Consider the following 13,686-nt stretch of genomic DNA (forward strand, 5'->3'; position numbering starts at 1 on the left):
GACTGTGGAAACAAGTGACTACAGCCCTAAGCTCCCCTGCGACTGCTCCTTAGTCCAACAGGAAAATTCAGGGTCCCACAGCAGCTATTGGGAAAGCCTCTACTCAGCCTTGGCAGAGAGGCTCCGTGCAGCAAACACAAATGCTGGGAGGCCCCGGGGAAGAAGGGGCTCAGCTGGCTGCATTTAACACACACAGCCCTGCTGTGGCCCCAAGGGGGCAAGTGACACCCAGCGGGACCACACAAGCAGGCAGTGACAATTCAGAGCCCCGGCATGACTGCTCCTTGGTCCAGCGGGAAAATGCAGAGCCCCACAGCAGCCACAGGGAAAGCCTCTACTTGGTCTTAGTGGAGAGGCCCCGCCCAGCAAACACAAAGGCTGGGAGGCCCTGAGGCACAAGTAGCGAGGCTGGGTGAGCTAACCACTGGCTGCATTAGATACCCATAGCTCTGCTGTGGCCCAGAGTGGTCAAGTGAGATCCTGCTGGACCTGATGGTGGCAGAGCTGCAAGTCTAGGTGAACCAGCTTCTGGCGGCTGTGAAAGCCCACAACACTGCTGCAGACCTGAAGGAGGGAGTGTGTCTATGTGGTGTGTGAGAGCAGGCACCAGCAACTCGAAGCCCCCTTGTGATTTTTCCCACAGCTGATGGGAGACCCCACAGGACCACTGCAAACATGAGAAGGGGCCCAGACTCGGTCAGAACAGCTGACAGGGATCCTGGTCAGTGCAGATTACACAGCTGCTGACCCCTCCCCACCAGTAAAAGCAAGTGGGCGCAGTAACCAAACTCTGTATGCAGAGGAATAAATTCACAACATCAAGCAGTATGAAAAAATACATTAAATCACCAGAACAGAAGAAAAATGACAATTAGCCAGCAAACAATCCCAAAGACACTGAAATCTATAACCTAAATGACAAGGAATTCAAAATAGCTATCATTAACAAACTCAGTGAGTTAAAAGAGAATACAGATAGACAACTCAAGGAGTTCAGGAGCTACCTCACAAAAGAGCTTGATACTATAAAGAAGAACCAATCAGAAATGTTGGAGATGAAAAACACAATGGAGGAAATTAAGAAAAATCTGGACTCTCTGAACAGTAGGGTTGACAATATGGAGGACAGAATTAGCAATCTGTAGGATAGGAATATAGAAATGCTTCAGACAGAGGAGGAGACAGAACTAAGACTAAAAAGAAGTGAAGAAACTCTCAGAGAAATATCCGACTCAATTAGGAAATGCAACATAAGGATTATAGGCATCGCAGAAGGAGAAGAGATGGAGAAGGGGACAGAAAGCCTGTATAAAGAATTAATAGCTGAGAACTTCCAAAACACAGTGAGGGAGCTGGAAATTCATGTGACAGAAGTGAATAGATCTCCAAACTTTATCAATGTAAAAAGATCAAGCCCAAGGCATGCAGTAGTGAAGCTTGAAAAAGTCAACGACAAAGAGAAATTACTAAGGGCAGCAAGGCAGAAGAAAATAACCTACAAAGGAACTCCCATCAGGCTGTCAGTAGATATCTCAGAAGATACGTTACAGGCTAGAAGAGGGTAGAATGATATATTCAAAACTCTGAAGGAGAAAAGCTTGCAGCCAAGAACACTCTATCCAGCGAAAATATCCTTCAAATATGATGGAGAAATAAAAACTTTCCCAGATAAACAAAAGTTAAGGGAGTTCAGTGCCACAAGAGCCCCCTACAAGAAATGCTCAGGAAGACACTCATACCTGGGGCGGGTTACAAAACCCTGAGGAAAGGAAGTAAGTAGAAAGACAAAATCAGAAAATTGCAGCTATACATCAGAACAGGGTAGCAAATGCTTAAGTATAACATTAAAGATAAAAGGAAGCGGGGCTGGCCCTGTGGCCGAGTGGTTAAGTTCGCATGCTCCACTGCAGGCAGCCCAGTGTTTCGTTGGTTTAAATCCTGGGCGCAGACATGGCACTGCTCATCAAACCACGCTGAGGCAGCATGCCACAGGCCACAACCAGAAGGACCCACAATGAAGAATATACAACTATGTACCAGGGGGCTTTGGGGAGAAAAAGAAAAAAAGATTAAAAAAATAAAAAAAAGGAAGGGAAACACCAAGAATAAATATAGTCTTGTCATTTTAACCACAAACTCATGACACAAGAAGAAGAAAAAAAGATCTGACAATAATAACCTAGAAGGAGAAGAGGAAAGGGATGGAATGGCTTAATCTAAGGAAATAATAGGCTAGCAGAAAATGGACTATCTCATCTATGAGATGTTTTATACAAAGCACAGGGTAACCACTAAACAAATAACAAGAATAGAGACACAAATTACAAATAAGAAGAAAGTCAATATAGAAAACTACCTACCTGAATTGTTAGTCCAAAATTCATGGGAGGATAAACAAAGGAAATGCAGGAGAACCAGAAAACAAGTGATAAAATGGCAGCATCAGGCCCCTACATTTCAATAATCACTCTAAATGTAAATGGATTGATCTCCAATCAAAAGACACAGAGTGGTGGGATGGATTAAAGAACAAGGCCCAACAATATGCTGCCTCCAGGAAATACATCTCTGCCCCAAAGACAAACACAGACTCAGAGTGAAGGGATGGAAGATGATACTCCAAGCTAATAGTGAACATAAGAAAGCAGGTGTCACCATACTTATATCAGACAAAGTAGACGTCAAAGCAAAACAAGTAAAGAGAGACAAAGAGGGGCAGTTTATAACGAAAAAAGGGATATTCCAACAAGGAGACATAACACTTATAAATATACATGCATCCAACACAGGAGCACCAAAGTATGTAAAGCAACTATTAACAAAACTAAAAGGAGACATCAACAATACAATAACAGTAGGGGACCTCAACACCCCACTAACACCAAAGGATAGATCATCCAGACAGAAAGTCAACAAGAAAATTATAGAACTAAATGAAAAACTAGACAAGATGGACTTAATAGATATATATAGAACACTCCATCCAAAACAGCAGGTTACACACTCTTCTCAAGTGCGCATGGAACATTCTCAAGGATAGACCATATGTTGGGAAACAAAGCAAGCCTCAACAAATTCAAGAGAACTGAAATAATATCAAGCATCTTTTCAGACCATAACGCTATGAAACTAGAAATCAACTAAAATTTTAAAGCTGGGAAAGGGGCAAAAATGTGGAGATTAAACAACATGCTACTGAACAACCAGTGGATCACCGAAGAAATTAAAAGAGAAATCAAATATTATCTGGAGACAAATGAAAATGAAAACACATCATACCAACTCATTTGGGATGCAGTAAAAGCAGTACTAAGAGGGAAATTCATCACAATACAGGCTCACCTCAATAAACAAGAAAAATCTCAGATAAGCAACCTCAAACTACACCTTACAGAAGTAGAAAAAGAAGAACAAACAAAGCTCAAAGTCAGTAGAAGGAGGGAAATAATAAAAATTAAAGCAGAAATAAATGAAAGTGAAACAAAAAGGACAGTAGAAAAGATCAATGAAACAAAGAGCTGGTTCTTTGAGAAAATAAACAAAATTGACAAAACCTTAGCCAGGCTCACTAAGAAAAAAAGAGAGAAGATTCAAATAAATAAAATTAGAAATGAAAGAGGAGAAATCACAATGGATACCACAGAAATATGAAAGATTATAAGAGAATACTATGAAAAACTATATGACAACAAATTGGACAACCTAGAAGAAATGGATAAATTCTTAGACTCTTCCAACCTCCCAAAACTGAATCAGGAAGAAACAGAGAATCTGAATAGACGAATCACAAGTAAAGAAATTGAAACCATAAATCAAAAACCTCCCCAAAAATAAAAGTCCACAACCAGATGGCTTCTCTGGAGAATTCTATCAAACATTCAAAGACTTAATACCTATCCTTCTCACATTCCAGAAAATTGAGGAAGATGGAGCACTTCCTACAACACTCTACGAAGCCAACATCATCCTGATCCCAAAGCCAGACAAGGACAACACAAAGAAGGAAAACTAGAGGCCAATATCACTGATGAATATAGTTGCAAAAATTGTCATCAACAAAATTTTGGCAAACTGAATACAGCAATACATTAAAAAGATCATACACCATGATCAAGTGGAATTTATACCATGGACAGAAGGATGGTTCAACAGCCACAAGTCAATCAACGTGATACACTATACTAACAAAAGGAGAAACAAAAACCACATGATCATCTCAATAGACGCAGAAAAAGCATTCAACAAGATCCAACATCCATTTACGATAAAAACTCTGATAAAAATGGGTATAGAAGGAAAGCACCTCAACATAATAAAGTCCATATATGATAAACCCACAGCCAACATCATACTCAATGGGCAAAAACTGAAAGACATCCCTCTGAGAACAGGAACAAGACAAGGGTGTCCACTCTCACCACTTTTATTCAACATAGTACTGGAGGTTTTGACCAGAGCAATTAGGCAGGAAAAAGAAATAAAAGGAATCCAAATAGGGAGGGAAAAAGTGAAACTGTTGGCAGACGACATGATCTTATATATAGAAAACGCCAAAGAATCCATTGGAAAACTATCAGAAATAATCAACAACTACAGCAAAGTGACAGGGTATAAAATCAACTTACATAAATCAGTAGTATTTCTATACTCTAACAACAAACTAACAGAAAGAAAACTGAAGAACACAATCCCATTCACCATTGCAACAAAAAGAATAAAATACCTTGGGGTAAATTTAACCAAGGAAGTGAAAGACCTATACAACGAAAACTACAGGACCTTCCTGAAAGAAACTGATGATGACATAAAGAGATGTAAAGACATTCCATGTACATGGATTGGAAGAATAAACATAGTTAAAATGTCCATACTACCTAAAGCAATCTACAGATTCAACGCAATCCCAATCAGAATCCCAATGACATTCTTTACAGAAATAGAACAAAGAATCCTAAAGTTCATATGGGGCAACAAAAGACCCTGAATTGCTAAAGCAATCCTGAGAAAAAAGAACAAAGCTGGAGGCACCACAGTCCTTGACTTTAAAACACACCTCAAAGCTACAGTAATCAAAACAGCATGGTACTGGTACAAAAACAGGTACATAGATCAATGGAACAGAATTGAAAGCCCAGAAATAAAACCACACATCTATGGACAGATAGTCTTCAACAAAGGAGCTGAGAACATACAATGGAGAAAAGAAAGTCTCTTCAACACTGTTGTGAAAACTGGACAGCTACATGTAAAAGAATGAAAATCAACCACTCTTTTTCACCATTCACAAAAATGAACTCAAAATGGATCAAGGACTTAAAGGTAAGACCTGAAATCACAAGGCTTCCAGAAGAAAATACAGGCAGTACTCTCTTTGACATCAGTCTTAAAAGGATCTTTTTGGATACCATGTCATCTCAGATAAGGGAAACAATAGAAAGAATAAACAAATGGGATTTCATCAGACTAAAGAGCTTCTACAAGGCAAGGGAAAACAGGATTGAAACAAAAAAACAACCCACCAATTGGGAAAAATATATTTGCAAATCATACATCTGACAAAGGGTTAATCTCCATAATACATAAAGAATTCACACAACTCAACAACAAAAAATCAAACAACCCAATCAAAAAATGGGCAGGGGACATGAACAGACATTTCTCCAAAGATATAAGGATGGCCAATAGGCACATGAAAAGATGTTCATCATCGCTGATCATCAGGGAAATGCAAATCAAAACTACACTAAGATATCACCTTATACCCATTATAATGGCTAAAATAACCAAAACAAAAAGTAGTAAACATTGGAGAGGTTGTGGAGAAAAAGGAACCCTCAGACACTGCTGGTGGGAATGCAAAGTGGTGTAGCCACTATGGAAAACAGTATGGAGATTTCTCATAAAATTAAAAATAGAAATACCATATGACCCAGCCATCCCACTACTGGGTATCTATCCAAAGAACTTAAAATCAGCGATTTCAAAAGACCCATGCACCCCTATGTTCATTGCAGCATTATTTACAATAGCCAAGACGTGGAAGCAACCTAAGTGCCCATCAACTGATGATTGGGTAAAGAAGATACACACACACACACACACACACACACACACACACACACACACTGGAATACTACTCAGCCATAAAAAAGGATAAAATCGTCCCGTTCACAACATGGATGGACCTTAAGGGTATTATGTTAAGTGAAATAAGCCAGCTAGAAAAGGAAAATTTCTGTGTGACTCCACTCATAAGTAGAAATTAAACATGTACACAAACAGAACAGATCAGTAGTTACCAGGGGAAAGGGGGGTTGGGAGGTGGGCACAAAGGGTGAAGTGGTGCATCTACAATATGACTGACAATAATGTACAAGTGAAATTTCACAAGAGTGTAAACTATCATAATATCAATAAAAAAAAAAGAAAGTGAAAAGGCAAGTCACAAAGCGGGAGAAAGATTTTCAATACGTATATTCAACAAAGGATTTACAATCGGCTCTCCATATCCACGGGTTCCACATCTACCCATGGACCCAACCAGTCGCAGATCGAAAGGCCTAGATGGTTATGTCTGTACTGAACATGTAGAGACCTTTTTTTCTTGTCATTATTCCCTAAACAATAAAGTATAACAACTATTTACATAGCATTTACATTGTATTAGGTATTATAAGTAATCTAGAGATGATTTAAAGTATGCAGGAGGATGTACCTAGGTTATATGCAAATATTATACCATTTTATATACGGGACTTGAGCATCCAAGGATTTTGGAATCTGCAAGGGGTCCTGGAATCCATCCCCCTCAGATACCGAGGGATGACTGCATACTCATAAGATATCAATGCCACAAATCAATAAAATAACCCTTTTCTTTAAAATTTGCCAATGGCAGGCCCTTCACAAAAGAGGATATTCAAATAACTAATAAGCATATGAAAAAGGTACTCATTGTTCATCAGGAACACAAAGAAGCAGACTTTTTAAGTGTCTTAAATTTAAATGAGTTCGATTACTAATCTTCCACCCCTTGCTCCCTTTCTAAGTCCATTATTACTATCTTTGCTCCCTAAGTACAATCATCTCCTTTCTAGCTTGTACCTCAATATATACTAAAAGAGACAGCTTGGGATTTAGCTACCTAATACCATATGAGATCTCCCTTAACTTTTTAAATTTAAACTATATCCCAGTTTCTAATTCCTTATGTGAAAGCATAATCTAAAATATTAATCATAATTTACTCTCCCTTCCAAATAGTTATTTATATTCTTAACATAACCATATTCTTCATATAACCAGAAAACAAAATGAATTTTACGAGACATCTAAAATTTAATTGGACATAGCAGTAGAAAGGTTTGCGCTGCTGTACTGTTTCCAATACACAATTTTTTTTTTTTAAAGATTGGCAGGTGAGCTAACATCTGTTGCCAATCTTTTTCTTTTTCTTTTCCTTCTCCCCAAAGCCCCCCAGTACATAGTTGTATATTCTAGTTTTGAGTGCCCCTGGTTGTGCTATGTGGGACGCCGCCTCAGCATGGCCTGACAAGTGGTGCCACGTCCGAGCCCAGGATCCGAACCAGTGAAACCTTGGGCCGCCGAAGCAGAGCGTGCAAACTTAACTACTCGGTCACAGGGCCAGCCCCAATAATACACAACTTTTTATCACGAAATACTTCATTTCTCTCAAAATTATGAATTAACTCTAAAATAAGAAGGTTTTGCTTACTACAGTATCCTAAGCACAGCCTTAAAATATTATAGTTGCTTCCAATATTATTCAAGAGCATATTTTATATGCACTTTGAAGTACTTAGACAAGTTTTTTTTTAAGGCCCTATGACTACAAGAATATAAAGAGCAATAGTGCCATCTACTGGAGAACAAAGACTATGTTACCTCTTCAGCAAAGTCCACTACTTTCTAACAAACAAATTCCAGGACCATGTCTACGTAGCTTTTCCATCAATTATATAACATATAATTAACTATCAAGAGAAATCTGTTCATGTAACCAGCTACACAGCAGTTACAACTCAATCTGATGAGATTACAAATGTCTACTACCCCATTCCCACCACAAAGGAAATTATGCAGAAGACCAAGGGAATTAACATCCAGCTGGCTCAGAAATGACCTGGGATTTCCTTTCAATGACTTCTTTTCAAAATCCTAACCTTATACTTCTTAAGAAAAAAAAAAAAGGCTTTTTTCAACATGACTCATTTACTCAGCGTTTTGTGCCCAAAAAATTAGAGATCCCTAAAAACAGAAGGTCAACAAGAAATTCACATCCCCCACCAAATAAAAAAATTAATGGAGAAAAGCAATACTATAGATACTGATTTGTAATTAACTATGTAGAACACTTTTCTTCTTCAGTAGTTAATGTATTATTTTCTTTCACATATCAAACACTTCATGAATTCACACGTCATCCTAGCTCAGGGGCTATGCTAATCTTCTCTGTATTGGTCCAATTTTAGTACATGTGCTGCTGAAGCAAGCACAAACACTTTCTTTCACATAAAGAATGAAGATTAACAGGCACATGCTTATACCTCCCTGAATTTGGGAAGGATTACACTGTGGGGGGAAAGTAAAATGGAACTTACTGAGGTGCTACACGTCTCCAGTAACGATCAATTCCATTTTTAAAATACAGCACAGCGAGCCACCTTACATTTATATCCAGAGTGTGGTTTGTGAAAATATTCTGTAAATAAAAAACACAGTATTAGAATGAACACGTAATAAGTTAAAAGTATAATTAATATACCCACAATAAAGTATGGATAGATTTTTTTTTAATTAAATGTTTCATTTAAATTTTATCATTACATATATCACATTGTTATTTTCTAAGTATCTATAGCTCTACAATTCATATAAAAAAGTACACCTGCTCAGCAGTATGAAAATTGTTTACTGAGTAATGGATATGTGAAGATTCACTATACTATTCTACTTTTAGGCATGTTTGAAAATTTTCACAATAAAAAAACTTGGAAACAAATAAACGTAATTATATATCACAACCTACATACACATACAAAACTAAAATAAACACCTTCTAAATTAAAAAAGAAAAACCAGACCCACCACAGCATAGATTCAAAGATTCTAAGCAGTCAAAAGCCCCAGGTTATTAATACATGATATAAAATAAACTATTTCAAAGTATCCTCCTTATCAAAACAATCATGCTTACAAATAAGTTGGATAGCAGAACATTTTTAAGTGATATAAAGGCAGATGTGATGTGAATAATTTCAATTCAAAATTAACCATTACTCAAAAATTTCATTCACAGTGCTATTCCAAATACAGGCAATCTCACTTTGCATAGTAGTGAGAGAACATAAAAATGACTGTGCTAGCTAAACTATGCAACATGATCTTAATAATCAAGGAGAAAGTTACAATTGTTCTGTGCCCTTTAAAAATTTTTATCAAAAAATTTTTTAAAATTGCTACTAAAAATTTATAACTAATAGTTATAAATATATATGGACATAAAAGAATAATAAAACTAATACTTACACTGTAATTTAAACATCACAAACACTGAAAATTAAAGTGCTTTATTTCTTTATAAAAAACTTATCTAGAATAGTGAGTGCACAGGACAAATGTAGGAACATGTTAACCAACTGAAATTCTACTATACCTCAGGCCAAAAACAACTCAAATCCCCAGAGTTGACCTATTAAACACAATCTCGTGTGGGAAAACCTGAAAGCCAAAAATAATGATGTGGAAAGTGTATTTTTTACTGGAGAAAAATATATGTTAAGTATTAAAAACAGGTATGTACACCATAATCCCATTTTTCGAAAATCATGTACATACAAAAAAAATTACAAAGACAGTTGTGTGATGCCCACTTATTCCTTAACACCCCTGACAACAGAGTCAGAGTCCTTCTTTTGGTTTCTTTTGCAAAAGAAAGAAGAGATTTCTCTTACCACATTAATCACATTCGATTTTAACACTTTACAGGTCCACCTTCCACACTAGATTGAGTCATGTCTTATGCCTGGAGTCTAGCACAGAGTCCAGCATAGCAGAAACTTCATAAATATCCGTTGAGCAAATGAATGAATGAATGGAAGTAATGTGGGAATATTGTGGAATTGGGTGGATATCCGCCTGTCTCAGCTATACTTAGGAAACCACGAAAAGTCAGGCTGCAGGTGTCAATCCAAGTAGAAATATTCCATAAGTATTCTGAATAACAGGACTAGAGCACAAGCCTGAGACTGGGCATATAAATTTAGGACTCTCCAGTCTTGAATGAACAGCTAAGGCTAAAAAAAATAAATGTGACAAGACAGTGAGTACAGGGTAAAAAGAAGAATTAAGTTAAACTTAGCAGTTTTCTAATCTATTCCATCTAAAAGAAATTTTACTATCCATCCAAGAAGACAGTATAGCCAGTAAAATTAAAAACAAAAGCTTTAGGCATTTAACATTATTAATAATTCATACATTACACAAAAAGTCAATAGTTAAGCAAGCCTACTGGTTTTTTTAAAGTCCAGCAGTAACTAAAATAAGAAATTCTAAAAGTGTTTTATATTTTGGCCTGAAAAAACACAAGGCTAGTTACAGAACATATTTATTTAAATAAGCATACGAAGAGTAAAGATACATAGAGATTTCCCAAAGATTTATACCGTGCCCAAAACTTACAAACATGATGCTAGGATTACCTAAACAAAAATATTTTCTTTAGTATCTTTAAAAATTAATCTGTTTTTTACCTTTTCGTTATGAGCCAAACAGCTAACTTTCAGGTACATTCAGAATATCAATAATGACTCTAGACATTTAATTTCCCTTATAGTCATGACAGTATCTTCCTAAATCTAACAAACTTTTTAGTCATGAAGCCAAAATATGTACGTCAATGGCTATAATTTTCTATTTTACAAGATATGGTAAACAGTTTGCTCTGAATTTGCAACCCAGTCACAAATACTGGATCAGTTTTTGCTCTAATTGGTAGCCTCAGTGCCCTGGTCAGAGACTACATCTCAAACACTAATCAGAGTTCTCAAATTTTCAGAAGAAAAAAAGAGTAAGGAAGGTCCTCAATCAAAAAGATATCTTTTCATTCTGGCACCGAGAAAACAATTTTGATTAACTAACCAGAAGCTTTAAACTCCCAGAAGGTTTAGTCAAAGCATATATTAATTAAATTATTATACTATTTCCCATAACACTCAGGAAAAGATGTGTTAAGAAAACGAAAAGTTTAGTTGGGAAAAGAAAACAACCTTTTAAAGTGAAACACACTGAGCAAGGCAGAGCTGGCCAGATGCTGCAGTGGGGAGGCCTGAACAACTCTGCCAACAGAAATGAACTGGGGCAAGGATAGAAACAAAACATGAAAGTGGACTACCTAGAGTCTCGAGCTCAGCATTAACATTCTAAAACCAAAAATCAGTGTAGTGCTGCCTTCTGAGCAGATACTACCAATCCCAACTCGGTCATTTATTCATTCACCATAAAATATTTCTTAAACACCCTCAAAGAACCAAGCCCTGAATTAATAAATGGCAGTGGCAAGGGCAACCAAACACTTGGATCAGTTTCACTAAAGTAAATCACCAATACAAGCAGAACAGTTAAAGCTGCAACAATTAAAATAATGGTATCTCATTTTATTAAAACTAATAGTGAACTACTTTAAAACAACTTACCAGCAACACCGAATAGAAACCTGGCTGTGTCTCCCACTGTTTCAACTGCTCCTCAGCTGGTTTTAACACAGCAGTATCCTGACTGGTGGCCTGTGTTAAGACCTGAAGAACAACAGTGCTGGCACTATTGAGATCCATGGAAACCTGGCAATGAGAAGTTAACATACTCGAATGTACATTATACATAAAAAATTAACAGTAACATAAACAGAGAAAAAGCTTCAATGTTCTCAATTGCCCCTATACCTCAATCATTTACCCACTCCTTCAGGTTACTGCTGAATTTCCCTCTTTTCTATGTACCACCCATACTCTTACTTAAAATGCCCATAATTCACTTCAAACCAGTTAAAATAAAAATAAAAGTTTTTTTAAAGAGCCCATATCCGAGCATATATTACATGCCAAGCATAACACAAAGTGCTTTATTCATTTATTTATTCCTAATAATAATTCCATGTGATAGATAGAAAACTAAAGGATTAGATACCTCGCCTTGCCAAGGTCACAATTTACTAAGTGGCAGTGCTTGGACTCGAACACCAAACCCACCAGTCTTAATCACTATTACTGCCTTCCTGGAGCAACAGAATCAACATTGAAGGCATCTCTGTAATCCCAGAAGCCCAACAAGATAAACAACATATGCTTAGTAAATATTTACTGAAAAAAGAAAAGTGATCATTTTTGACCAATAAACTACGTCACAATGAACCACGTGGCAGCTAATTAACTGATTTAGTCAACAAAATTGCTGAAAGCCTGCTGAGTACCAGCCACTGCTCAAGTGCTGAGAATACAGCAGAGAACAAAACAGTGACCCTGACTTCATGCAGCTTACATTCTAGTGGAAAAAGATAAATCTGTTAAAAAAAGAAAAGATTGGTGATATAAAGAAAACAAGATGATATTTAACATCATCCAAATGCAACTGAATGTGTTACTTTAGACTGGGTGTTCCACGAAGGCTTCTCCAAAGTGATACCAAAGAGATATGAGTGACAAGAGAGACCCAGCCATGCAGAGCCTCAGATAGGGAAAACAACTGACAACAAGGCCTAAGATAAGAAACAAACTTAAGAAGGCCAGCCAGTATGATGGACACTTAATAAGAGAAAAGGGGAAAATGGTACAAGATGACTTGGAGAAATAGGCAGAAACAAATCACGTACAATTTTGCAGGGGAAAATAAAGTGTCTGAGCTTTTACACATGTACAAAAAAACCCACTGGAAGTTAGCAGGAATATATGAATATATTAACATAAATATAATAAAGACAGGCTCTACCAGAACTCATTCCCACCCAAACCCCACCCCCCAAAAAGAAAGAAAAAAGCCATATCCCTGTTTGGGGCTACTACTTGAAAAAAAAAAATCACTGACTACTGCCAATGGCCAGAGCAATTTTCCTCTAGAGCAAAGTTTGTGCAGAGCACTCACATACACACGTACCTTCACATTTCACACTTCTCTGGACCTTCACAGCAAAGCGATGTTTAAGGCTATGTACTCTTATCCTCATGCCCCACTTACCCGCACCATTTCCCTGTTCTAATGGAAGCTGCGAGAGTTGACCATCCCTATCTCCCACCAGCACCCTGCTCCATCCAGGTCCTCCCCAGAAGTAGATACTCTGTCCCTCCTTTCCCTTGCTTTTTTTTTCAGTTTTACTGAGAAATAACTGACATACATCACTGTGTACTCCCCTTTTGTTTCTTGCTACCAGGAAGCCCAACCAGTCTGGAAGGGAGAGCTCAGTTCATGTATTTCTGGAGAACCAATTCTGCACCAAGCACTGTGATAGCTATTAGGATGGTAAGAATCAGAAAGGGTCTCTTTCTCCACCCAAATTCTGGGGGACACTGAGGCAGAGAAAACTATTCTCATCATTAAAACAAACTGTGAACAATAAGTTTCTAGAACACTAGCTGGAACTTAGAGTATATTTCTCCCACAGAAACAATATTATGA

At 37.3% G+C, this 13,686-nt stretch overlaps 1 protein-coding gene and 1 non-coding gene across 3 annotated transcripts in view; both read right to left on the minus strand.

Annotated features, from left to right (window-relative positions):
- Positions 1 to 13,686, minus strand: part of IPO11 (importin 11) — a 224,076-nt gene that overhangs the window by 196,727 nt on the left and 13,663 nt on the right. For both annotated transcript variants that reach the window (XM_014848523.3, XM_014848524.3), the window contains exons 2-3: positions 11,715 to 11,858; positions 8,622 to 8,722 (exon numbers count right to left, since the gene is read on the minus strand). In XM_014848523.3, coding sequence (XP_014704009.1) covers positions 8,622 to 8,722; positions 11,715 to 11,852 — 239 coding nt within the window. In that variant the 5' untranslated portion in view covers positions 11,853 to 11,858. The remainder of the gene's footprint in view (positions 1 to 8,621; positions 8,723 to 11,714; positions 11,859 to 13,686) is intronic.
- On the minus strand, positions 8,410 to 8,516 carry LOC123288359 (U6 spliceosomal RNA). Its single transcript, XR_006532036.1, has one exon. It is a non-coding gene; the product is annotated as a U6 spliceosomal RNA (small nuclear RNA).

The sequence above is a fragment of the Equus asinus genome, chromosome 10, assembly GCF_041296235.1.
Source record: "Equus asinus isolate D_3611 breed Donkey chromosome 10, EquAss-T2T_v2, whole genome shotgun sequence".
In the NCBI taxonomy this organism is placed as follows: Eukaryota; Metazoa; Chordata; class Mammalia; order Perissodactyla; family Equidae; genus Equus; species Equus asinus.